Source organism: Sorghum bicolor, chromosome 7 (genome assembly GCF_000003195.3).
Source record: "Sorghum bicolor cultivar BTx623 chromosome 7, Sorghum_bicolor_NCBIv3, whole genome shotgun sequence".
Lineage (NCBI taxonomy): Eukaryota > Viridiplantae > Streptophyta > Magnoliopsida > Poales > Poaceae > Sorghum > Sorghum bicolor.
This window is the reverse complement of record NC_012876.2, coordinates 13,814,360-13,839,339: the sequence shown is the minus strand read 5'-3', so window position 1 is coordinate 13,839,339 and position 24,980 is coordinate 13,814,360. Positions and strand designations below refer to the sequence as shown.

At 41.5% G+C, this 24,980-nt stretch overlaps 4 protein-coding genes and 1 long non-coding RNA gene across 8 annotated transcripts; 2 read left to right on the top strand and 3 right to left on the bottom strand.

The window, feature by feature from the left end:
- Positions 1,353 to 1,853, bottom strand: LOC8075281 (putative F-box/LRR-repeat protein 23). The gene has a single exon (XM_021465600.1). It carries the CDS (start codon positions 1,851 to 1,853, stop codon positions 1,353 to 1,355), a length of 501 nt encoding a protein of 166 aa, XP_021321275.1.
- LOC110437043 (proline-rich receptor-like protein kinase PERK9) lies at positions 6,723 to 13,183 on the top strand. 3 transcript variants are annotated; one of them, XM_021465132.1, is made up of 4 exons: positions 6,754 to 7,052; positions 11,824 to 12,025; positions 12,385 to 12,547; positions 12,906 to 13,183. In XM_021465132.1, the coding sequence occupies exons 2-4, from the start codon at positions 11,873 to 11,875 to the stop codon at positions 13,073 to 13,075; spliced, it is 486 nt and encodes a 161-aa protein (XP_021320807.1). In that variant the 5' UTR covers positions 6,754 to 7,052; positions 11,824 to 11,872; the 3' UTR covers positions 13,076 to 13,183. The 3 variants fall into 3 exon arrangements, with proteins under 3 accessions (XP_021320806.1, XP_021320807.1, XP_021320808.1); XM_021465133.1 differs by having other exon boundaries at positions 9,124 to 12,025; XM_021465131.1 differs by lacking the exon at positions 11,824 to 12,025 and having other exon boundaries at positions 6,723 to 7,052.
- Positions 7,936 to 8,755, bottom strand: LOC110437045. The gene is made up of 5 exons (XM_021465135.1): positions 8,642 to 8,755; positions 8,470 to 8,577; positions 8,325 to 8,399; positions 8,160 to 8,234; positions 7,936 to 8,072 (listed from the first exon to the last, which is right to left on the bottom strand). Exons 1-5 carry the CDS (start codon positions 8,659 to 8,661, stop codon positions 7,955 to 7,957), a joined length of 396 nt encoding a protein of 131 aa, XP_021320810.1. The 5' UTR covers positions 8,662 to 8,755; the 3' UTR covers positions 7,936 to 7,954.
- On the bottom strand, positions 10,115 to 14,873 carry LOC110437044 (putative F-box/LRR-repeat protein 9). Its single transcript, XM_021465134.1, has 2 exons — positions 14,212 to 14,873; positions 10,115 to 10,203 (listed from the first exon to the last, which is right to left on the bottom strand). The coding sequence occupies exons 1-2, from the start codon at positions 14,613 to 14,615 to the stop codon at positions 10,194 to 10,196; spliced, it is 414 nt and encodes a 137-aa protein (XP_021320809.1). The 5' UTR covers positions 14,616 to 14,873; the 3' UTR covers positions 10,115 to 10,193.
- Positions 21,443 to 22,188, top strand: LOC110436849. Of its 2 annotated transcripts, none has more exons than XR_002454712.1 (3): positions 21,443 to 21,735; positions 21,798 to 21,935; positions 22,007 to 22,103. It is a non-coding gene; the product is annotated as an uncharacterized LOC110436849 (long non-coding RNA). The 2 variants fall into 2 exon arrangements; XR_002454713.1 differs by having other exon boundaries at positions 21,455 to 21,735; positions 22,038 to 22,188.

The window sequence follows — 24,980 nt, the reverse complement described above, 5'->3', positions numbered from 1 at the left end:
CGGGCCGGAAGTCCTTGTGACGATGGCATACAAGCTTTAGACATACTCCGTACGTCCCAAAAAGAGTGACGTTTTTGACTTTTAGAAATCGTGTTTGATCGTTCGTCTTATTTAAAAATTTTATGTAAATTATAAAATAAATAAATCATTAGTAAAGTATCTCTAATGATAAAATAGATCTTAACAAAATATATAATATTTATGTAAAATTTTTGAATAAGACGGATGATCAAACAAGATGTCTAGAATTCTAAAACGACACTCTTTTTGGGACGGAGGAAGTATATGTTAATTCTAGCAGTTCCTCTATATGAAAAGTACAATCAAGGACTAAAGTAATTATTTTAATAAAGTATAAAATATGATGTTTGAATAAAAGATGATGTTAAATTATTTTCATTTGAGGTTATTTAGTGCCTCATTTGACCAAGTTTGTCCAAAACCAGTGTAGGGACGGTTGGTGATTGAGCCACCCTATGACTATTACTAACACTTTCTCAAATAGAAAAATAAACTATATAATAAATGTAGATCTTGATGAGTTATACAATCGTAATGTTCAAAAAATTTTCATTTGAAGTCATTTAGTATCTCATTTGACCAATTTTGTCTAAAACCACTGTAGGGGCGGCTGGTGATTGAGTCGCCCCTACAGTAGTCCACTCTAAGAGCGGCCAGTGATCCAGCCGCCCTTACTGTGACCTACCACTGTAAGAGCAGCTGATAACACTAGCCGCCCTTACAGTGGCCACTGTAAGGACGGGTAACCTGTTGAGACCCACCCGAGCCACTGTAAGGGCGGCTCCAAAGCCAGCCACCCCTACAGTAGAGAGGGTGGCGTTCTCTTAGTGCTTTTTTCACGTAGTGTAGATTTATGATGTGATGAGGATATTAGTTGTAACAAAAGACACCATAGTTTAAGTTAAGGAATTCAACTAAGGCCCCGTTCGCTTCGTGAGGGATTGACCTCCCGTTCCGGCTGGATAGTTTATATTTGTATAAGATTCCATCAGCTAGAAAGAATCCTGGCTTTATATAGTTCGAAATGAAGGAGCCCTAAATATATATTATGGACACACAGACGTGATATATACATGTGAGCAAAAAATATAAATTAAATGCAAATATAAAATAGAGTATAACTGATAAGTTTACAGAGTAGCGATAACGTCTAGTATGTCTGAAAACAAACAGTAACTGACAGCATAAGTATAATTATTCTCTATCAGCCATGTGTATTTTTAACACGAACTTGTAATAATGCTTTTGTCCACTATCTTCCTGCATAGGAGCAGTGGACAGTGGTGTAACGGTGGATATGTATATATAATCTCCTGATTGAATCGTGCGGATTAGCGGAAGTACCACCATGATCCGGGATTACCCGTCGGATCCGGATCATCATCAGGATCACCGACGTTCCTATAAAAATCTGGGATCCCTCGTTCAGGACTGCCGAAACTGAGGTCGTAGTCGTCAACAGAGTCGTCCGGTAGCCTCAGCGTTTGCAGCCTGGCACACTCCGCTCGCACCTGATCGTTGATCTCGACGTTGAAGCAATGGCGGACGTCGAGAGACTCGAGACGCACGCAGCCACGGAGGATTGTCGTGAGGCCGTCGTTGCCAAGGCTGTTGCCGAAGAGTTGCAGGAACTGGAGGCCGCGCATCTTCCCGATCTCCGTGGCTTCGCTGTCGCCGATGCCGGACCGCCAGTGGAAGCAGTATTTGTTCAGCCGGAAGCGCTTCAGGAGCGGGCAGGCCTCGGCCGCTGCGTTGCAGGTCTCAGCGAGGCTGAAGAAGCTGGATGTGGTGACGACGCCTGAGTGGAGTGACAGTTCCAGCTCCTCAAGCATGTGGAACTTCCTTATTGGTAAGTTGAGGCCCTGCTTGGAGATGCTCTCGCACGAGATAAGCCGAAGACTCTTCAGTTGCGGAGCCCTGCACGGGAGCAGTACATGGATAAGGCGAATACTTCTTGTAGTGAGGTGTTTTAGCATTCAAAGTAGTCAAGGTGTTTTACATTCAAATTTTAGTATAATTTTTTTTCTACTAAGGGGATGTTTGGAATTGCTCCGCTCCAGTTTTTCCGCTCCATGTGGTCAAATACGTCTAGCTCCACAAACTCCGCTCCGCAAAAAAGGTGGAGCAAGATGTCAGCTCTATGTTTTCCTCGAGTAGGGGTACTGTAGTTTTTAGAGTTTGGTACTCCCACATAGAGTTATAAGGTAATTACCCATCTTGCCACTCATTAAACACAGATTAATTCTCGTAAATGCTTCACCTCCCGACGTCGCGACCTCATTTTTTCTTGTGCACGCCGCCCCTTGTCTCTTCACCTGTGCACTTGTATTTTAATTATGACCTTTATTAATGCTCCATCATTTGATTTCTATTTTGATCAAAAAATATCAAGAACAATTTCAATCAGTGACATAATGGACCATTTGCATGGAACCAACCCATTCCTGGAGCTGGAGCAGAGCTACGTGCCAAACAGTACCTCGTGCTCCACAAACTCCACGATGAAGCTGCTCCATGATGGAGTTCGTGGAGCAGAGCTGCAAAAACTGGAGTGAAGCAGTCCCAAACACCCCTTAAATGTCTCCTAGTGAGATTCTCATATACTATGACCAGTGGTAGTATTTCATTATTACTTAAAAACACTAGAAGAAGTAGGGTGGTCCTAAGTTTATCCAAAAACGAAATACATTTCTTTACTAAAACCTTGACTACTTAACAAGAAACACCTTCTTTCATGGTCTCTACCTAGGGCGAAGTCCACCATATAACTTTGCTTGAGTTCCTTTTTGTCACGCATATATTCACTACTAGAGGAATGGGCTTTAATCTCAGTCATGAATGGGCTTTAGTTCCAGTCTTGATTTCCCAACTAAGACACCAGATTCGGGACTAAAGGCACACATATAACAAACCACTTAATCCAATCCAAGATGAACTTTTTGTGACATATTAGCAGAATGTCACTGAAATATACATCACCACTAGCAATAGTAATCCATGTGGTGGATATACAGCCCACGGGCCAGTAAATCTTGGGAACCTCTTGCGGTGCGTGGGATTTGAATCGTGGACTTTATCGTCACAGGTGTAGCTTCCTCACAACATATATGATCAAGTATGGGTGGGGGACCTCTAAAGGGTGACTTTTAGGAGGACAAAAGGGCCTCTAGTGCCCGTGAAATTTAGATCCGGAACTAATGCTCACATTAGTTGTGGCTCCAACATGATTGGAAATAAAGGTGAGGACCGAAGGTTATTTCTCTACTAGTTATTGTAACTTTACAATCTGAAAAGAAAATTACCAATGAATCACTAATTCTCTAATACCTGACAAGTTTAGCAACTGCTAGTTGGTTAAGGTGATGTTATGTTTTCTAATATAATAATAATAACTAGTAGTTTAGTTCTAAATATTGATAAATAATTCATTTAAAATCATATGATGTGAAGTCAGTAATAATTTTCTTAAAATGTAATCAATTTATACTCGTGTTTAATGATCATAGTCATATTCATTACTTATTTTAATAATAAATAGAACATTTTACATTGTTTTACATCTGAAATTGACCACAAGGGTCTTGAGAACACATGAAACGTACAAAAGATCTGCAAAATGAAACCGATCTTGTAGGTATATATATATAGCATTCCAATTAGAATGACTTCGCTAGCCCTCAAAAACTAATTTGATTAATTTGACTGCAATATATTTGATACTCTATTTGGACTATGGATTCTCTTGTCAACATCTAAGTTTAATATAGCACAAAACGATGATTTGAAGAAATATCAAGCACATCTATGCGCAATAGAACACTATGAACAAGTACAAATAAGGTCTAATAAATAACTCCAAATCTCATTGAAAAAACTGATGTTGCTTTCATATTTTCTATTTATAAGTGAATTATTCTGAATTTGTGAAAATAAGACACCTGTTCCACGTGTGGAGTTTGGTCATATAAATAGATGCGGGGTGTTAGTGGTGTTATTCAGAGTATCGACTCTTGTTGCATGTGTCCATGGATGGGTGTACCAAGGGGTTGTTTTAAGCATCCACTGGATATGCAGTGAGCTACTAAGGGCATCAGCCCTTATGGGTGGTTAAATGTAAGACCACAACCCGTTATAAGGTTGTAGTAATTGTATTGTTGGCCCATATGGCCCATGAAAAGTTGTAGTAGGTAGATAGTATGACCTTTTAAGTTTATCACGATGAAGAGCAACTTATAACTTTTGTTGTTTCAAACATAGTACCTCTTGGTTAACCATTTAACACGAAGCGAGGACGACAGTGTAAAAGTGATGGTATGCGTATGCAGACTCTTTCCACGTGTGGAGATTTCCATATAAGCATATATTGGATTCAGGTGTTGTTCCATATGCTTGAGCTATTGATAACATTATGTATGCTCGTGTATGCACTCGCTTTGTAGGTTATTCAAATGTTGATTTTGCGGGTTGTATGGATACTAAGAGATCTAGATATCATTTTATATATATCTTCATCCTCGCTAGAGGAGCTATTTTAAGGAAAAGCTCAAAGCAAGTGCTACTGCATCATTGACAATGTTGGGAGAATTTGTGGCATGTTACAAGGCTGTTGGCTAGGCAATATGGCTAATGAATTTTGTCGTAGGGTTATGAGTGGTCGACAGCATATCTAACTCACATCTGCGATAATCAATAGAAGGTTACCTATCCAAGTATTAAGATGTCAATTGGTGCTGCCAAACACATTGACAATAATTATCGTATTGTGAAATATAGAATCCATGATCGTACCAATATATTGATGTCAAATATATACACAAGGTTGATGTTGGCGGAACTAAAGGCCCACTACCTATTGTTTTCAATACACCTGTTGCCAGCATGGGTCTGGTAGAGAGCCTCATATTCTTGAGTTAAAGTGGGACAATCATGTAAATACTCTCTATATTTATATCAATACTCTTATTTTTAAATGAAATGATATACTATAGTGATTAGGGTTCGATTGCACTTAATTGACTATTCTGATCTAGTGTCTAGGTATATATTGTTTTATTGAGATGTGGTTTGATTAACAAGCTAAGTGTGTGAATTGCTGGCAAAGGAGTCATATGGCTTGTTGTCCAAGCCATGGAGGAGCTCAGGTGTGCCTTGATCCGGGCCTAAGCCTGTTCGCCTAATAAGGACCAACCCAAAGCCATCCTAAACGTATGTTCCCTAGTGTGCAATAGCCGGTATAAAAGAAGAGAAACTCCCATGGTCCTGTCAATCACTACGGGAGAATGGAAATTCCCCGAGTGTCAAAGGCTTCCCCGAGAGCCAAAAATCGAACACTCGGGCAAGCCAGTCTTCCCCGAGTGTTGCTCTCGGGGAAGAATTGCACTCGGGGAAGAGGCTTCCCCGAGTGCCGTAGCCTACCTGGCACTCGGGGAAGAATGACACTCGAAAAAAGTCCTCTTCCCCGAGCGCAACAATCGGGGAAGAGACGCACTCGGGGAAGAAAAGTGTTTCTTGACGTCCCAGACCGACGGCGCCGTTGGAGTTTAAAATGAAAAAAATTCTTCCCCGAACGCAAAAAAAACTCTCGGGGAAGGCGCCCTTTCCCGAGTGCTAAAGCGTGGCACTCGGGGAAAATACTGGCTTCCCCGAGTGCTGCGGTCCAGGCACTCGGGGAAGAGGCCCTTCCCCGAGAGCTAAGAAAGGCACTCGGGGAAGTTTTTTCTTTTTTTAGTTTTTTTTTGCCCCATTTTTTCTGATGCCTTCCCACATTATTTCAAACTTCTTGTTTAAATTTGGAGATATTTAAACTTCTTTAAGTATATTTCATTTGTTTTTTCGTTTCATTGATTTTTTTTTTGCAAACTTCAAATTTGAACTGCAGGTGCATTAAATAATAGAATTTCTTTATTCAAAAAATGATATTCATGATATTTGGTGTATTTTAAGACCATATCCACAAGCTCAATGAAATATGAAACATCTACCTGCCGTAACATTAGAAACAACTTGCGGAAAAAATGTTTTTAAATTATATAAAATCCTTAAAAAGTCTAAAAATCAAGAAACTTGTCTAGGCGTCATTTTATCACATGTAGAGGCTATGATAAAAAATTGAGAAGGTTTGGAACAAGGCGTGATGTTGGATGTCTAAAACCTAGACATCTTTACATGTGATCACTTATGATCATATACGGAGATGTCTAGGTTTTAAACATCCGATGTTACAACTTGTTCAAAACCTTTTCAAATTTTTATCATAGCCTCTACATGCGATAACATGACGTCCAGACAAGTTTCTTTATTTTCAGACTTTTTAAGGATTTTATATAATTTAAAAACATTTTTTCCGCAAGTTGTATCTCATGTTACGACAACAAGATGTTTCACATTTCATTTGAGCTTCTGGGTACGGCCTTAACATACACCAAATATCGTGAATATAATTTTTTGAATAAAGATATTTCATTATTTAATGCACCTACAGTTCAAATTTGAAGTTTGCAAAAAAATCAATGAAACGAAAAAAACTAATAAAATATATAAAAAAAGTTTAAATATCCCCAAATTTGAACAAGAAGTTTAAAGTAATTTGGGAAGACCTCAAAAAAAAAAAGACAAAAAAACAAAAACAAAAAAAAAATTTCCCGAGTGTCTTTTGTAACTTTCGAAGAAGGTACTCTTCCCGAGTGCAAAGCTCACAGCACTCGGGGACCAAATAACTAATGTGGCCCAAAAACCGTCTAACCCTATCCCCATCCTCTCCACGCAGCTCTCTGTCTCCACGCGCGCCACCCTTGCCCCGACCCTGCGCCGCCCTGACCCCGCGCCGCGCGCCGCGTCCAGCCCAGCCCCGCGCGCAGCAGCCGGCCCCGACCCTGCGCCGCGCGCCGCCTCGACCCCGACCAAGTTCACTATCCGACCCGCCGCGCCGCAGTCTAGAAGTCTCTGCCGGCCGTCCGCGCTCTGCTCTCCCCACCCGCATCCCATGGCTGTCGTCGAAGAAGACGCGGCGCCGTCTGCAGATCCCGCCGCTGGTGAGCCCCCCACCCCTCGCACCCACGCGTGGCTGCATGCTGGTGCCCAGTGAATCGGGTGCTGTTGAATTGTTCTTACTTTCTGTTGGGAATTTGGCTTGATGTGAGCGAAGTTACATGGATTGGAAAAGATCACCGATGCCAATTCCAGCACGAATAGGATGCGTACCTGGTACCATCTCGCTTTGTTTGTCACAGCTCCTGTTTATTGGACTGAACAGACATCAAGAAGAGAAATTTCAATATTTAGGACTCAATTCGCATGCCTCTCAAGATTTAGGACTCAATTCGTGTGCCTTTCAAAAAATAAGACTAAACATACGAATTGCTTCAAGATTTAGGATTTTGGCCTTTTTTCCATCTTTTCCCTTTCATGAAATGTTTGCATGTCTCTCTGTCCTCCTAAATGGACCAAAGTACCCCTGCCTCATTTAGATCAGTTCTGTGCGCTGGATGATGGGCTGCTGATCGCTGCAGCATTAAAAAAAACTGAAGCCTTGGCACCAGGAACCCAGCCACATAGAGGCAGGTGATTTGGTTTCCTGGGTACTATACTAAACCCTTGGTAGAAAAAAATGTACATTTTGGCACAAAGCAAAGCCAGCACACCATAATATAAACGAGATGCACATATGCTTATATATTCATAAAAATAAAGCAGTCATTATAAGCAAACCATACTAAAGGCACACAGGTTTTCTAGGAACTAAAAACCACACAAAACCAAAAGAAGCATCCTGGTGCATACAAGTTTTCCTGGGCAACACAAAAGAACCATCGTCTCCTGGAAACTTACAACCATACAATCATACAGTCAACAGAGCCAAAAGAACCTTCAGGTGAATAAAGTTTTTCTTTGAACTTAGAACACAAAAGAGGCTATATAATTATTCTTCAATTGATCAGGTAGCACTATTTCTTCCCTTCCTTGGAGTGAGCTTTTTCTTAAGTCCTATCCGACGCCTTGCTGGAGACTTGGTGGGAGTGGTAACAATATTTAGTGCCTCTTCTCCGGTTTGGCTGAATACATGGGAACATAGGAGAGGGATGCTTCAGTACATGAACAGAGTTGAGTATATGCATGCTCAATTGAGTAGTTCTTTTTACCTTGTTGTTACAGGTCCAAAACTTGTAGTGATTTGGTTTGACCCTCCTACCTCCACCATTGCTAAAAGTGATTGCCTAAAAATAGAAGGAAATTTCTAGCTGGTTGAGTGTTCATAAAAACTAAAAATGTACAGCTCAAGTCTTTCATACAGTTCATAGAGGTACCTTCTTGTCACAGGACCAGGAGAAGTGTTGATTTGACTTGTGCCTTCTAGCTCTACTATGGCCGATGAGAATTGACTAAAAATAAAGAAAATGGTTAATGTTGTTATATAGAGGAGAAGTGTACAAATCATGTTATTTACTTTACCTTGCTGTCACAGGACTGTTGTTCTCTGGACTTCCTTGCTCAGCAACTTTCTGCCTTTTGCTAGAGCCTGGAGGCCTCCCAGCCTTCCCCTTTTTAGCTCGGCTTTTCCTAAAATTGTGGAGCTGTTAATAAAATGTAATATTTTAATGAAGCAAAACAAGTGGCATTTTACCTTTTCTTTGTTCCATTCATCGGGCACTTTGGAGATGACGACCTATGGCCAAGACCTCCGCATTTTTTGCATGTCACTTGCCACTTGCCTTTGCCCCTAGGTTTATTGCCCTTATTTTCAATGCAGCTAGGAATTCTGAGTTTTCTTTGTCTACCAGGCTCCCTCTTTTCGAGAGGCGGTAACACTTTGAATCCAAGATTCACACGTGCCCATTGGGACATATCAGGTAGTGGTCTAATCACACCACCATAGGCTAGCCTAAAATGGTAAACTGAAAAGTAAGGATGCAAGTACTCTTCCATCTTAGGATTTCTACATGTGGTGATGAGTGCCATAGCGTGTGGGCATGGTTTTCCTGAGACTTGCCACTCCCTGCACGTGCATATGTGGTTTCTAATATTGACCACATGTCTTATGATCTTCTGTGAATCAGTAACCTCTGTCACCTCAGCTTCTTCCCTTCCACCTTCTTTGACTTTCAGGTGGGCCAACTCCCTACTCAGCGCATATAGTTGGCGAACCACGACTGGAAGCATTATATGGCCTTCGAATTTCTCACCTATTCTTCTCCTCCTTGCATATAGTTCCATAAACTTGGACCTAAGGGAGTCAGCAAGGCTAGCTGGAGGAAGGTCCTTAATATCCTTTACCCAGTTGTTCCAAACCTCAGCCACATTGCTTGTAATAGCATCACACTTTATATGTTCTGAGAATTTGCTCCTCATCCACTTTAACTTGTGATTGGTTTTCAACCATGGCTCGACTTGTTTATTGGTTGCGTACATCTTGTTCATGAGATACTCATGGTAATCTGGTTGGAAAGTTCTAGCTGCAGGATACATTCTCCCAAAAGCGGGCCCTTGAAAACGCTTGCTGAAATTTTTCATCAGATGGACAAAACATTCTCTATGCTCAGCCCAAGGGTAAACTGTCTTTATGGCATTCTCTAGGCCCTTGCAAGCATCTGAAATTATAGCTAGGTGTTGCAGATTCCCAATCGCCTTATGCAGTTGCTGCATAAACCAAGTCCAATTATCGGTAGTCTCACCTGAGAAAAATCCAAATGCAACTGGAAACATCCAGTTGCAACCATCTAGTGCTGTAGCTGAAGGTAGGTGGCCATTCCATCTACCATTGAGAGCTGTGGAGTCTATACTCAAAAATGGCCTACAACCATTTAGGAATCCATCAATGCTAGGTTTCAAGCAGCAAAAGAATCTGTGAAAATATACACCATCTTCCTGATTGATTACATCTATCTCTACAACACTTCCTGGCATTCTGAGCTCAATCTCTGCCTTGAAGTTGAACAGATATCCAAAACTTTCTTCCCATGTACCAAAAAGTTTTTTTGATGCAACCTCATGACCAAGATGTACAGTTGAGTACCCAAGTGTCACATCATATTTTTCCTCTAACTCCTTTTGCAGTTCCTTTGATCCCATGCTAGGATTCTTCTTTAGAAAAGGAATTGCCTTCTCTGCTATCCATGTGTATGATGCCATCTTCGTTTTCACTCTACCAGTAGATGGACAAAAATGTTCTTCTTTGTTCAATGTAATCTGAAAATTTAAAACAGATATAAGTAAACATGTGGAGTAAAAATGTCCTAACAGATACATTAAGTAAGTATGTTGCATATGAAGACAAGTTAGAACAATGTTAGTACCCTGACTTGCTGTTTGTCATGCATCAACCTTGCTACAATAGACCATGGACAATCATCCGCTTTGCAGTATCCTCTAAACACACTTTTACAAGATTTCTCAGTTCCAATTTCAAACTTCTCCACAATAGCATGATGCTTCAATGCAGCCCTGAATTCAGACATACTAGCATAAATGGTTCCCTCTTTCATAGGAGGATTTTCTCTATCATAAAGCACTGAGTTCTCACCAGGCACATGATCATCAACCACCAACTCATCAACTGGTTCAAGAGCAGTTTGCTTTCCCTTTTCAGCAGCCACTGCCCTAGCTTGCTCAACTCTCTCATCCTCTGCTCTAAGACCAAGAAACTCATAAATTGTATCCTCATCAATCACAGGCATAGGTGCACCAATCTGATTAACAGTTAGAGGAGTAATCTGCAGACTGTCCCAATCGATTTCTATGGGTTTGTCGACAACACTAACAACCAAAAGCATCTTCCTTTCATTCTTTCTTTCAATGAAAGCAAGTGACAGATCTGTATCATTCTGCAGTTTTCTTTCTCCAACTCCACTCATGACAAACTCAGATACTACTAGCTGCTGGGCACTGCCCCATTTTATCCTAGCTGCCAAATCCTTTTCTAGCATGTCTAAAGTATAACATCGACAATCCACGGTCCATTCGTCATAATTTTGTGGCACATCAACACAGCAACCATCATCAAGCTTTGCAGTAAACTCAGAAAAGTGAACACACAGCCTAAACGCAGCTTCTGCATTCATTCTACGTGTACCAACAAAACAAATAAAAGAGACACATGATAAGCTTGTGCCCCCAAAATCTACGAACTATAAAATATAGTGCAAATTGAAAGAGGGATCGGGGATTGTGCCTTACATTGGAGGGATCTCAGAGGGGATCATGGCCTCCTCCACTGGAGAGCGGCGCCGAGCCTCCTCTTAGGGTCCAGTCGAAACCCTAGCCTGCTACAGCTTGAGCGCAGGGAAGGGCACCGGATGGGGAGGGCGACGGACTGGAGCGCAGGGGAAGAAGGGGAGGGCAGCGGAGACAGACGGCGGTGGAGGGCTGGAGGCCGTGGCCGGCGGTGAAGCACCGGCGAAGATTCGGAGGACGGGAGCGTCGCCTCACGCGACTGCGAGTCGCGGCCGCGACGGACCGAAGAGGTACGAAGGAACGAGACAGGGAGAGAGATCGTTATGTTTTAGATTCAAGGGGCAATTTGGTCATTTTAGGTTCCAGAGAGAGGTGAAAATATTTCAGAAAAAATAGAAATAACTAAAAATACCTGAAATCCTAAATCTTGAAGCAATTCGCATATTTAGTCCTATTTTTTGAAAGGCACACGAATTGAGTCCTAAATCTTGAGAGGCATGCGAATTGAGTCCTAAATATTGAAATTTCTCCATCAAGAACAGATGGATCGACTATCACTTGAGAGGAGAGAAAAAAAAACGTAATGATGTGGTCGTCACTGCAGTTTTTTTTCCTGGATTGTTTTTGTTCCTGCAGGTGACATCGCCTTTGGGAGACGTCCTGCATCACGTCGACAAGGTTAGCCATGGCCAGTTTGCCTTTACCACGGTGGAATCTGGCAATTACCTTGCCTGCTTCTGGACCGAGACTCTGGAGAAGGGAATGGTGGTCAACCTTAACCTTAACAGGGATCGCAGCAAAGGACTGGGACTCCATTGCTAAGAAAGAGAAGCTTGATGTGAGCACCGTGCCCGCGATAACTTTTTTTTTTAAGCATAGCAATTCAGGCCCTGTTTGTTTCAGCCTGTGGAATGTGGATTGTGAAATGGACAAGCATCTTAACAAATTAGCAGTCAGCTTGTTTGTTTCAGCTAATTTGGGGGATTAGAGCAAAGTTGGGGGCGCTAGTACTTTACAGCAAACGAGGCAGTTTCGGATCCCACCCGCGGCTTTGCCAATTTGGAGTCCACCGCTGCCGCAGTAGCACTGCACTTTTTTTTCCTGAATTGCAGACTCTCCTTGCAGTGTGGCAATTCGGGATCTATTTCAAGACGGAGAGTCCCTGGTTCTTGACTTCTGCTGCTTTCTGATTCTCAGGTTCCAGTGGAAGAGGCTTCTTTCGTGCATTCTGAACCTCCCCAGGATGGCAGCGCCCCACCCGTGGTTTCCTCTGACATGGAGGTGCTTCATGACAAGGTTAAGAAGCAAGTCATCAAAGAAGGCCATGGCAGGAAGCCCATCAAGTTCGCGACGTGCTTTGGTGAGTATGTCGGAAGTGGTTGGTTCAGTCCATATGCTCATGCTCCGGACGTCCAATTTTAGGATATATGCTAATATGTTGTGCCTTCCATGTTTCTTACTCCTATAATAATGGTCTCTGGTATGTGTTTTGTTTGAGCGATCATGGTCATGAGATGCTTTGGCGTTGTTCACACTCTGCAAATAACAGCTAATGACCGAAATGTGCATATGTAAACAGATTCTCTTGGTTGCTTTCTCACCAAAAGACAATACCTACCTTGCATGTAAACTTGTGGAGCTGCAGAAATTTTTAATTTTTCTTTATACTCTTTATATTTTTATTTGTCACTCACATCTAGTGCTCTCTCTTTTTTTAGCATGCATCGGGGGCGGCATCCAACCATGTCGGAGGGTCGCCAGGATCGCACGACGTGCTATGCACACATGGACCGTCGCCGGGATCGCAAGCTGGGGCGTCCCAACCCTCGCCGACATCGCACTGGACGGTCGTCGTGAGCTGTCTTTGAAGTTGTTTTTTATATATTGAACTTGTGAACTTGGAATAATATGTACTCTTGAACGTGTGGTTTGTAATATATTCTGAATTTCGTATAAATTTGGTCATTTGTGATATATATAAATGTGGTTTGTGATATATTGCTGTTGATTTTTGGATTGTGATATATATATATATATATATATATATATATATATATATATATATATATATATATATATATATATATATATATATATATATATACATATACATATATGCTTTGTTGATTAAATGAAAAAGCAAAAAAGAAATTTCAAAGTGGCTTCCCCGAGTGCACAAGCCTTGGCTCTCGGGAAAGAAGGTGCCTTCCCCGAGTGCCTGGGAAGTGGCTCTCGGAGAAGAGGCTGTCTTCCCCTAGTGTTTGGGCTGCAGCTCTCGGGGAAGAGGGTCTCTTCCCCGAGTGCCTGGGCCGCGGCTCTCGGGGAAGAGGGTGTCTTCCCCGAGTGTTGCACTTGGGGAAGATTTTTTTTTAAACAAGTAAATGGCGCCGGCTACCACCAACGGTGTCAACTCTTCCCCTAGTGCTAGGACGGCTCTCGGAAAAGCCTTCCCTGACTGCATGATTTTTGGCTCTTGGAGAAGACGCCTTTTCCGTGAAGAGATACCCCGGACATTCTTCCCCGAGTGTTGCACTCGGGGAAGGCTTCTCCGAGTGCAACTAAGCCTTTCCCAAGTGCATTTGACACTAGGGGAAGCCACTGCTTCCCGTAGTGAATCCATCCTAAGATATAGCCATTGATCAGGCAGCTGTATTGTTGCACCGTGAGGGCAACCTAATTAAGCTCTATGTCGTCTAGATCTCGCATGTATCAAGCATGCACGGGACTTCAGCAAGACTATGGCTAATTCGTCAAACGAGGTTTGTTCAATATGTGTTCTTCATGTATTCTGGTCCTAAAGCTTATGATCCTACAAATGGAACAATAGTAACTCAGGTATATTTCATATACATAAAGGCTAGAAATTCAAGTATATACTCTGGTCAATCGGACGTACTGTCGGAGTAACATATTTATATCTTCGCAAAAAGAACATATTTATATGCAGCAGCATCCACGGTTGCTAATTTGTTTAGTATCATTATAAAATTTCATCAGAAGAAAGAAGAGGAAAAATTTGCTCACGCGTCTGCAAGGAAGAAGAAGAACTGGTCACGGTCGACGCCAAAGCTCTGAGCCCAGAAGGCCTCGCACCGGCCCGAGCTGCGCCTCACGGCAGCGCGCGCCGCTGGCTGGAGGTCGACGCCGTTGGCTAGCTTGCCATGGTGGCGCATGTCGATGTTGCGCCACAGGTCGGGCTCCTCTTGCGTGACGCGGCGCCAGGGCCGGCACACATGGCCTGGCCCCATGAGGACGTCGACGGCATCCAGCCGGCGAAGCACGGACAGCAGCGCGTCCAGCGGCAGCTCCGCCCAATCCCTTGTCTCGTCCTCCACACCGGTAGGTAGCAGTAGCAGCTGCTGCACCGGAGGCAGCCCCTGATCAACAAGGTGAGGACGGTGATGTCTGTTGGAAGAAGACGCTGCCATCGATCGCCGGCCTTGCTACTTTGCTAGGATGTCGTATTGTCGTTGTTTGAAAGAGTCTGCTGGCACCCCGCTGCGCTTATATGGAGCAGAGGTTGATGCGAGGCCGGACCGATCGAAGTCCAAGGTCCATTTCACCGTTGGCGTTACGTACGTTGGTGCTGCGCTGGCTCACTAGAAAGCGACATATTTTGTAGCCGTTACTTAGCTTCTTGAGAAAGTCATGGAAATGTACAATCACTACAAGTTCGCTACATTTGGATAAGATATCATTTTTTTGATAGTATGAATTGTTTGTAGGGGATTTTATTTTATTTGATTACTATGGAGATATAAACAGTCACTACCGGAAACGCAGGCTTTGCCGAGTGATGTAGCCTTTGTCGGCACTCGGCAAAGTGACTAAACTTTTGCCGAGTGCCCCACGCGTGGCACTCGGCAAAAAAAATTTCAAAAAAAACCTTTGCCAAGTATCTGCCACATCGGCACTTGGCAAATAATTTTCAAAAAAATACCTTTGTCGAGTGTCTACCATGTCGGCACTCACGGCGCCCGTTACCTTTGTCGACTACTTCTTTGCCGAGTGGGCTTTGCCAAGTACTGCCGGCACTTAGAAAAGGGGGAGTTCCCAGTAGTGAGTGGTGGATCCAAAAAAATGGTAGGGGTTCTAAGGTCTTGTTTAGATGCAAAAAAAAATTTAAAGTTTGACACTATAACACTTTTGTTTGTATTTGACAAACATTGTCCAACCATGGCCTAATTAGGCTCAAAAGATTCATCTCGCGATTTACAGGTAAATTGTGCAATTAATTATTTTTTATCCGCTTTATGCAAGCGTCTAAAGATTCGATGTGATGAAGAATCTTGTAAACGCAGGCTTTGCCGAGTGATGTAGCCTTTTCATTTTATTTTCTTTTTCTTTTCTTTTCTATTCTATTCTTTTTTATTTTCATGCTTCTTTTTTATTTTTTATTATTTATATTTTACATATTTCTTATTATTCTTTTCACTTTCTTTTATACTTTGTATGTTTCTTTTATTTATTTTTCTTTTCTTTCCTTTTTTTATTACTTCTATTTCCTTTTTTCACTTTATCTTCTACTTTTTTATATTATATTTTATTTTTCTATGTCTATGACACATGTGTGGTATGAACTTTTATGCAATGACTGGGTTCAGTATTTTTAGAAGAATTTTTACATGATTAACTCCTAGTAAGTTGTTACATTAGTTTCTCTTTTTATTTCTTATATTTCTTTTTCTTTTTGTATTTCTTTTGTTATTTTACACTAATTAATTATTTTATTTTTCATATACATATTTATTTCTTATTTTGCTATACATTTATCATTTGTTATTCATGTTTTATGTGTATTTTCTCTTCTTTGCTATTGTTGACTTTTATATTATTGTTGTTGTTACTAGAATTGATTAATTTTTATGTTCAGCTTTTTGTATTCTATATTCCATGAGATTTTTATATAGTACAGAGTTATGTTGTATGATGTTTTTTTATATTCATGTGGTATATAATGTCATGTCCTGTGATGTTTTTTATGACGTTCATGTAATATATATTTGATGTTTTATGATACTTTTTGTGATGTTCATGTGTTATAAATGTAATGTTCTATGATGTTTTTATGTCCACGTGGTATAGATGTGTTGTTCTATGATATTTTTTGTGATGTTCGTCTTGTGTACATGTGATGTTCACGTAGTATATAATGATGTTCTACGATGTATTTCGTGATGTTCATATAGAATACATGTGGTGTTCTACTATGTTTTTTTGATGTTCCACGGTGTATCTAGTGGTGTTTACTTACTATATACGTGATGTTCTACGGTATATTTAGTGATGTTCACTTACTATATATGTGATGTTCTATGATATATTTAGTTGTGTCTACGGTTAGTGTTGTTCGTGTAGTATACATGTGATGTTCTATTATGTTTTCTATGTTTACACAATATACATGTGATGTTTTATGATGTATATAGTGATGTTCACATAATATATATACGATGTTCTGTAATGCATTTAGTGGTATTTTATGGTGTATTTAGTGTTGTTCACTTAGTATATGTGACATTCTATAGTCTACTTTAGGACGTTTATAAGTATACATGTTATATTCTTTTTAATTTTTCTTTATTACGTTTTCTCTTATGCTTTACACTAAATTTTATTGTTATTTATTTATGTTATTTGTCTATATTTATTTTTATACCATATTATCATGAATCTAAACTAGAATATTATTCTTATAAACTAAGAATATTTTTTAATAAAGATGGAACATTATTTCTATAAACCTAGAACATCATCTCTACTTAATAATGTTGTATCTTCATAAGATAAATGTTCATTAATAAAATATTATCTAAATATATCCGTGTGAGATCTTATTTTGAAGGATTTATAGTAACAAAACCGTTGGTGTAATTAGAATATAATTTGAAAAATGATTACTATAAAGTTATGATTTTTTTAAATCCGTTGAAAACTGTTTGCTTGCGTCAGCTCAAGTCTGACCTAGGATGGGGTGGGCGTGGGTCAGCCTAGAAGTATCCACCCACACGCTGAGCCAAAACATGTTGGGTGTTACTCTTGGCTTGTGCGTGTTGAGCGTGAAAATCTGTCAAACCAATGTTTCGGGGGGTGGGGGCTCACACGGTCGGGACGGCCGGACAGTATACTGACACCGATGATTTTTTTCTCGTTCACATCTTTTCCCGCCCACATGCCAGCACTCAGGCCGGTAGCCAATAATTTTCACGCGCAGGCAGCCTGTATCGTTTCGTGGCACAGTACACGTCAGCTAACTTACGGAATCAACTAAAAAAGTGATAACTACTAAAGTAAATATTAAAATTAAATTTTGATTATACCATCAGATTTCTTATAATAAATTCTTCAAAACTTTATTAATGAACATTTATCTTATAAAGATAGAACATTTTTTAGTGAGTAGAGACAATGTTCTAGGTTAGATAATAATGTTCTATATTTGTAAGAAAAATGTTCTTGGTTTAGAACAACAATATTCTAGTTTTAGATTCATGAATTTGGTATTTTAATATACACAAAAATAAATAAAATACATAACATAAATAAAAATAATAAAATCTAGAGCAAAGTATAAGGGAAAAAAATTAAAATATGTAATAGAGAAAATATTTAAAAGAATATCACGTGTATACTTTTGAAACATTCTCAAATATACTATAAAACAACACATGTGTACTAAGTGAACATCACTAAATATATCTTAGAACATCAGTATATACATTATAGAGCATTGCATATATATTTAGTCAACATCACTAAATACACTATAGAAAATCACTAAATACATTATTAAAAAGAAAACATAAAAGCAAATAAAAGAAAAAAGAAATAAGAAATAAAAGAAATATAAAAAATAAAAAGAAACGGATAACAAAAAGTCACATAAAACCGAAAAAAAGAAATATAAATAAAAATGAAGAACAGAAAAAACATAAAAGATATTTCTGGTCGTTCGGATGCGAAGAATCCCGATGTTTCGGTGGACACTAGCAGCCCCCTGTTGCATGCATAGTTTTAAATATCCCGCTATAGCTGCCGCTATAGCCAGCTATAGCATTTTGAGGCAGAGTGCCGCTATTTGTGTTCATGTACAATTTAGCCGCTATATTCCGCTATAGCCCGATTTAGCTCCGCTATTAGCTGTTTTAGACATGAACCACTAAACATCTTAACTTGCTATTTAAAACATAGGTTGCATGCCTCTGCGCTTTCTTGACTCTCGCGCGGATATCAGACGACGGTGCGTGGATATGTATATATGCACATGCAGAGATGATGAGAACATACTAGCTAGCGACCGCACACGCAGAGAGGCTGCCGATGGGGCGACAGCGTGTGCGGCATCGTCACGGCATACTTCTCTATTCTCTTCTATAATAAAACACGAGAAAAGCAATCGTCCACCCGACTTCCCCTCGCTCCCGCAATCCTAGTCACGCCGCACTCCCTCGCTCCTGCAATCCCCAGCGACGCTGCACTCCCTCCCCTCCCGCAATCCCTGATCTCAATCCAGATCCAGCTCCCCTCCCTATCGCCTTCAAGCTCACGCCACTCCCTCCTTGCCACCGTGCGCCAGGCACATACCATTCACAGCAACTCCCGTTGCTCCCTCGCCGTCGCAACACATCGCCCGCACCATAGCGCCGCCCACAGCTCGCTCCTGGAGCTGCTCCGCCCACCGGACGCGCCGGCTCCCGGAGCTGCTCCGCTGCCCCGATGCCGCTAGACGCACCACCACCTACAGGACCTGTGCCGCCGTAGCATCTGGCACCACATCCACGCCGATGCCGCCATGCCTCCTCCACGACATGCCCTGCTGCCTCCCAGCCCTCCCCACTGACGCCGGCAGCTTGCCGCTGCCCTCAGCCATCCCGCACCCAGGAGCGCTTGCCCTCACCGTCAACGTCGTTGTCATGAGCCACAGCCAGCCTAGCAATGGCGGCAGCGAACTTGCTCTCGGGCTCCCTTCTCCCAACTCCCCACTCTAAACCCTACCCAAACCAACCACCTGAACCAGCCAAAGTCCCGCAGCCCCTTCTATCTCTATAGAAAGCATCAGATCCTCCGCAACTTCGCTGCCTACCACAACGCTCTCCAGGGGCTCTGCTCCATTGTTGGGTATGTCAGCCATGACGGTAAACAAGAAGCTCTCCATGGTAAAGCGTCAACGAGCTACGACTCACCCTCCACATGGGATTCGACCCTGCTAGGTACAGGTCTCGCGTTCTTGGATTTCTACTTCCTTGGATGGAGTGGACGAGTGGTGTCATTGAGCAAATGTGTCCGCACTTGCTGGTGAAAGAAATACCTTTATGTTGTTGTTTATTGTTTCAATTTTGGATGAATTAGAACTTTCCTCATTGGTGATGATGAAGGGCGTTTCTGATATTAGGTTATTTTAGTGAGTACACAAACTTCTTTGGCACAGTAATACAATATGTTAAAAGATTTAGATCTCCAATTCTCGATTAAAGAGGCCAGTGATGATTATTAGTTGGTGTGCATGTTTTATACTCCCGGGAGTAATTACTCCCACCGAGAGTATAGGCACCAGGGAGCTTCCGGCAATTCACACGATGCTTAACGGGTCGGGAAACGTGACCCATTTAGACTTGCGGTGGATGTACAACATATGTATTTGTATTTTCTGGATGTCTAGATAAAATCGGATCAGATTGACGCTGGGTTTGTTGTATACGTAGGTACGTTTGCACGTTTCATACTTACGGCTTCAGGACTCTAGATCGAAAGTCATATGTGAACGTACTTTTTCTTAGAGAGTATGTTCATATACACTAAGACAAATATAGTATGTGTACTTACATACTAGGTAGTATGCGTTCATACCTTTTTATTAGAGTATGTCGATATACCAATGGAAGGAGCGTGTATACTTGTGTCATTGTGTGTACTTTAATAAAAAAAACTAGTATGCCTATAGAAGTGCCTCATTTATAGTATGAGTATACTTTTTTTAACTGAAGTATATATGTTAGTATGGAGTATATGTACGTACTTTTAAGAATGGAGTATATGTACGTACTTTTAAGAATGGAGTATATGTACATTTTTTCGGAGTGCAACATACATACTTCTCAGAATGTGGTATACGTACATATGTACATAATTTTCAGAATGGAGTATCGGTACATAATTTTCAAAATAGAGTATTCGTGCATACTTTTGTTAGTACACCTTATTTGTTCCCAATTTTGCTTGCCGCTGAGAGGGAATTTTCATAGTCTTGTTCTCTGACTAATTGCTGCCATGCATAGTCTCCATCTTGTGGTTGCTTGGCTTCAACTCGTCTCCGGCCAGTCACAATGTTGTGCAACATACTCCGGCGATGAAACCTAAGGAAAGAGAGGCGCTGCACTGCGTGATGGTGATTTGTATTAAGATCAGATAAATAGAATCAAGATATGAGTATATATGCAAGGCAGAGGTGTAGAGGCGTACGCGCCCGTGCGGCCGCCGCCAAACGTCTGCTCGGCGTTCTCGCCGATGAGAGGTGCGGCTGTTCCCAAATTAATGCTAGAATATGAATCCCATCTTTACAGGAGGAGGTGTGCTTAACATACTAGACTGCAACAACGATCTGGAACATCGACGGTGAGGCCGGTGATGCTGCAGATCTCGCTCGCCCTCCACCGAACGCCACTCCACACAAGATCCATGGCTGCTGAAGAACTAGCTAGAGATGGCATCGTCGTCGTTGGAGAAACGGTCAGCCGGTACATCGTGTCGTGCGCCGTCGTGGGGGAACAGGGTAGGGTTCGACGCCACCGTGGAACGGGGTAGGGTGCCGCTGGTGCGGTGGAACGGGTCAGAGACTGCCGCGACCAGGCCCCTCGGCCACGCGAGGCCAGCCAACACTCAAGGAAGAGGCCGTGGGGTGAGCACCGACGCTGGGTGGAAGCGCCGCCACCGCTCGAGAGGAATCGCCGTCTCCAGATACGGTTGGCCTCTGGAAGCACATGTCACGGAGAGGAATGAATTCGAACGGAAGTCGGACCTATCATCTAGCGAGTCGAGCGGAGAAATAATGATTAAAAAATCATTTATTTGGTGGAATATGGGTATACGCGCGCGTGGATTGTATACATGTTATTGGGTTTACTCGTTCACAACCCGCTAAGAGTGCCAGCGTGGGCAGTGCATGGTTATTAGAAAGGAGTAACTACTCCTAGGGAGTATATATATATATATATATATATAGGGTAAATTTTTCCTACTCTCTGAGAGTAACTACTCCCTCCTTCTAAACCCACGTAGAGTATGCCGCCCTCACCCGACGCTCCTTTCAAGCCATCCGGCCAAATGGATACCGGGCATATATAGGAAACCCGTTAAGAACTGTTGATCCTAATTTTACGTTTCTTCTTTCTTCTTATATATAATCATCCATCCGCCCCATTGCGTCGTTTCCCATCTCATCTTGGCCATCCCCGGCCTGCGTCATTTCCCATCTCATCTTGGCCATCCCTCGAGGAACTGGCATGCGGCCGGCCGCCGGTCGACCACATCATTGGGCAATTTTGTTGGAAGGTACTAGCATCTAAATGCAAAATCCTTTTTCCCATTATATTGATTCTTTTTTGGTAACACAGATGAACGTGCGGCAACGACGACAATTTTGCTGGTTTAGTCAGATTCAATAGCGTAGCTGTTGATCATTAGGCCCGGCGATATTTTGATGCGGCGACTAGAAGGCAGAAGCATCCATCGATGGTGAAATCCATACATGGGTGAGACATCATCCCAAATCTTCTGTTATTTGGATCAATATTTTCATTATCTAATGCCTTGCAGATTACAGATCTATTGACCATATCCTCTTACCTTGCAAGTTTGAGGTGAAACAACCAATACAACAAGCAAGTTTGAGGCTACAAACAATTCCCCCATCCAAAAAATGGACGGACTCAAGAACCAAAAATAGATCCTGCAAATCCAATGCTATACGTGCCATCCATTGCCTGTATTTGCATCTATTTCAGATAAAGCACATACCTTTAGAAGATTTGGGATGACCAGCTGCAGAGGACCATGCTAGTGTGGGCACACGATGGGAGCAAGTATGTCTGGTGCTCAGGCGGCCAGCACCTAGGCGAACTGTTGGCTGGAGCACTGGCTGGGGCACCTGGTAGTCCGGTGGCCGGCACCTGATGCAGACGTCTAGTGCACCGGCGACCTTCAGTGATGGAGATTGGTCGGCGGGCGGCGAGGGCAGGAGCAGGGGCGTGGTAGGGCGCGGGCGGCCGACAAGGGTAGGGGCCGGGGCGGGCGGCTGCCTAATGGCTCGATGCGGCGGCCTGTGCAGCGCCGTACGAACGAAACCAACATGGGAGCAGGGAGGCGGCGTGGGAAGGGGCAGCGGGAGCAGGGAGAGATGTGTGGATGTTTTTCGTGTGGTTGGTGTGTGAAAACTAGGGTTTCTATCTGGCCAAAATTTTTGTGGGAATGGGCCGAAAACTATGCGCCAATGGATAATTTATTTAGCAACGGACGATCGGAATCAATTACTGATATATAGCGACGGACGATCTAACGCAAAAGTAAACTACTTGTAGCAACGGATTATCCATCTAAGTATTGAATTTTAGCAACGGAGGATCCGAGGGATATGTTTAGCAACGGACCGTTCAACGACAATTTTAATATTTAGCAACACACGTCTGATGCTATTTTAGTGTTGTGGTGTAGTGTTAAGGCGTTTCTTGAGCTGCTCCAATAATTCATCTGCTGCATCGTCCCTAGCTGACAGGAGAAGTGGCATGCAGATCCGTCTAGGCATCACATTTAATTTCTATCTGTGATTAATTAATTAGGAACATCCGTCGATGCGATCCAGGTAAGGTCGAGATAGTCCTAATCCTTACTGCAGTAATCGAGATATACAACTCGTTTCACATCCTATATTCTCGAGAAAGCTATGTCTGCATTCGCCTATATCATCCACGTGGTCCGCGTGTCCATCCCTGCGACGACCACGAAGCATTGGGTGCACCGAGCGAGGACCATAAGCAAGCTGAGAGATAAATGCTAGTAGTAAAATAATATACTCGTAATAATGTATGAACCAATACTTTTATTCAAAGAAAGGTATCTGTATATATGTATACTCATTTGTCAAAAAAGTATGTACATATACTAAGCAAATTTTTGTGTATCTACATATACATATACTCTCATTTGTTAAAAAAGTATGACGTGCTTTCTTTCTTTTTTTAAAAGAGTATTTTTCATACTTTTTTTTGGCAAAAGTACTAATTCATACTAGTTTTTCCACCTTGTGTTATGTGTGTATACTTGATTACTGTACATGTTGTATGTGCACATGCGTACGTACTCTAGTATCATACTACATATTTTTTAATATGACCTTGTAGTATATACTCTATTATTGTGTGTATGTGCACATACTCTTATTAAAAAGGCCATATATATATATATATATATATATATATATATATATATATATATATATATATATATATATATATATATATATACATGGACATACTTACCTGGCACGTATCGGCACATACTACTACCTGGCACGTATACTCTCTAAAAAAGTATAAACGCATACTATACCATATATACGTATACTTGCCACGACACCTGTGCGTAACAACTTTTATAAGGCAAGCGAAGCCTATCAACTGAAATCTAGGAGGAGATAAGTTCTCATGCATGCATGCATGAATTGTGAGAAGGTGCGCCTGACTAATTGTGAGAAACGCGTCCTATATATATATATATATATATATATATATATATATCTCCAACCCTTCCTCGATAGATCGAAGCTAAGTCTATCTCTGGCAATTTTAATATTCTGCAAATTATGGAATTGGCTGGTTGTGTGTTTTAAGTCAATTGAGTTCCCTAAATAATTGTAAAAATACCATTTCATCTTGACCAACTGGTATTTTCTCTGCTTGTTGGAATCCAGTTGTCGCAGCCATGCTTTGTTTATTATAATGATCAATCCTGGATTTCTTGACTGATAAGGTTAAATATTATAGATAAAATTGAGCTGCACACCAATTTACTAATTCTCTACTCTATTTCAAGTTACAGCTGTTTGTTTGATTTTTGACTGGTAGGTTGCGTTTATCTCAAACAAACAACCAAGTTTGCAGTCGGTGGATGTTAAAATGGTGGGTGCTCCTGTAGTTAAAGTGATGTATCTTTTACTTAGTTTATGCTCTATCTTTCCATTTTTTCCAAACAATTGTTCTTCATGTTGCTCTGCCACAAGATAGTTCGTGTAACCGCCTACTACTCCAATTACCAAGGCCATGGCCCATGAGTTCAGACTGGAGCTCTGGACATTTCGAGATGTACCTGCACCTTCCAACAAACTAATTGAATATGCACAATTTTAGTGAAAATACTCAGGCAGGCAGAGTAACCTTGCTCAATAAGTTGCCATCTCAACATATACAGTACAAATAACTCTGGATAAGATTCTTATCTGAGCCTCAAAATCCAGTATGTATTGGTGGTGATTTCTCTTCTCCTGTTTTTTTTTTCAAAATATGTTGGCGTTGTGTAGATCATTTCCCTGTATTATGCTTGGGTCCATACCGTCGGCAGCAGAGAAGATGATGGCATTGACTGTTGGATATAATTTAGACAATTCTTAGAATAATCGATCTGATAACATAATCCACTATGATTACTTGAAAATTGATTTCCCCTTTGAATAGGCTCATGGTTTGTCCTTTCTCCATCCCCAACACTATTTAGAATATCCAAGGCAACAATTTCTTGATTTTTAG

Coding starts and splice junctions, on each gene's coding strand:
- LOC110437044 (XM_021465134.1), bottom strand. CDS start 14,615: ATGGCAGCGTCTTCTTCCAACAGACATCACCGTCCTCACCTTGTTGAT.
- LOC110437043 (XM_021465131.1), top strand. CDS start 6,741: ATGTGGCCCAAAAACCGTCTAACCCTATCCCCATCCTCTCCACGCAGC. Junction 7,053..12,384: donor GTCTGCAGATCCCGCCGCTG/GTGAGCCCCCCA, acceptor TCTGATTCTCAG/GTTCCAGTGGAAGAGGCTTC. Junction 12,548..12,905: donor CAAGTTCGCGACGTGCTTTG/GTGAGTATGTCG, acceptor CTCTTTTTTTAG/CATGCATCGGGGGCGGCATC.
- LOC110437045 (XM_021465135.1), bottom strand. CDS start 8,661: ATGAATGGAACAAAGAAAAG. Junction 8,578..8,641: donor ATGAATGGAACAAAGAAAAG/GTAAAATGCCAC, acceptor CCACAATTTTAG/GAAAAGCCGAGCTAAAAAGG. Junction 8,073..8,159: donor TTTGGACCTGTAACAACAAG/GTAAAAAGAACT, acceptor CCATGTATTCAG/CCAAACCGGAGAAGAGGCAC.
- LOC8075281 (XM_021465600.1), bottom strand. CDS start 1,853: ATGCTTGAGGAGCTGGAACTGTCACTCCACTCAGGCGTCGTCACCACA.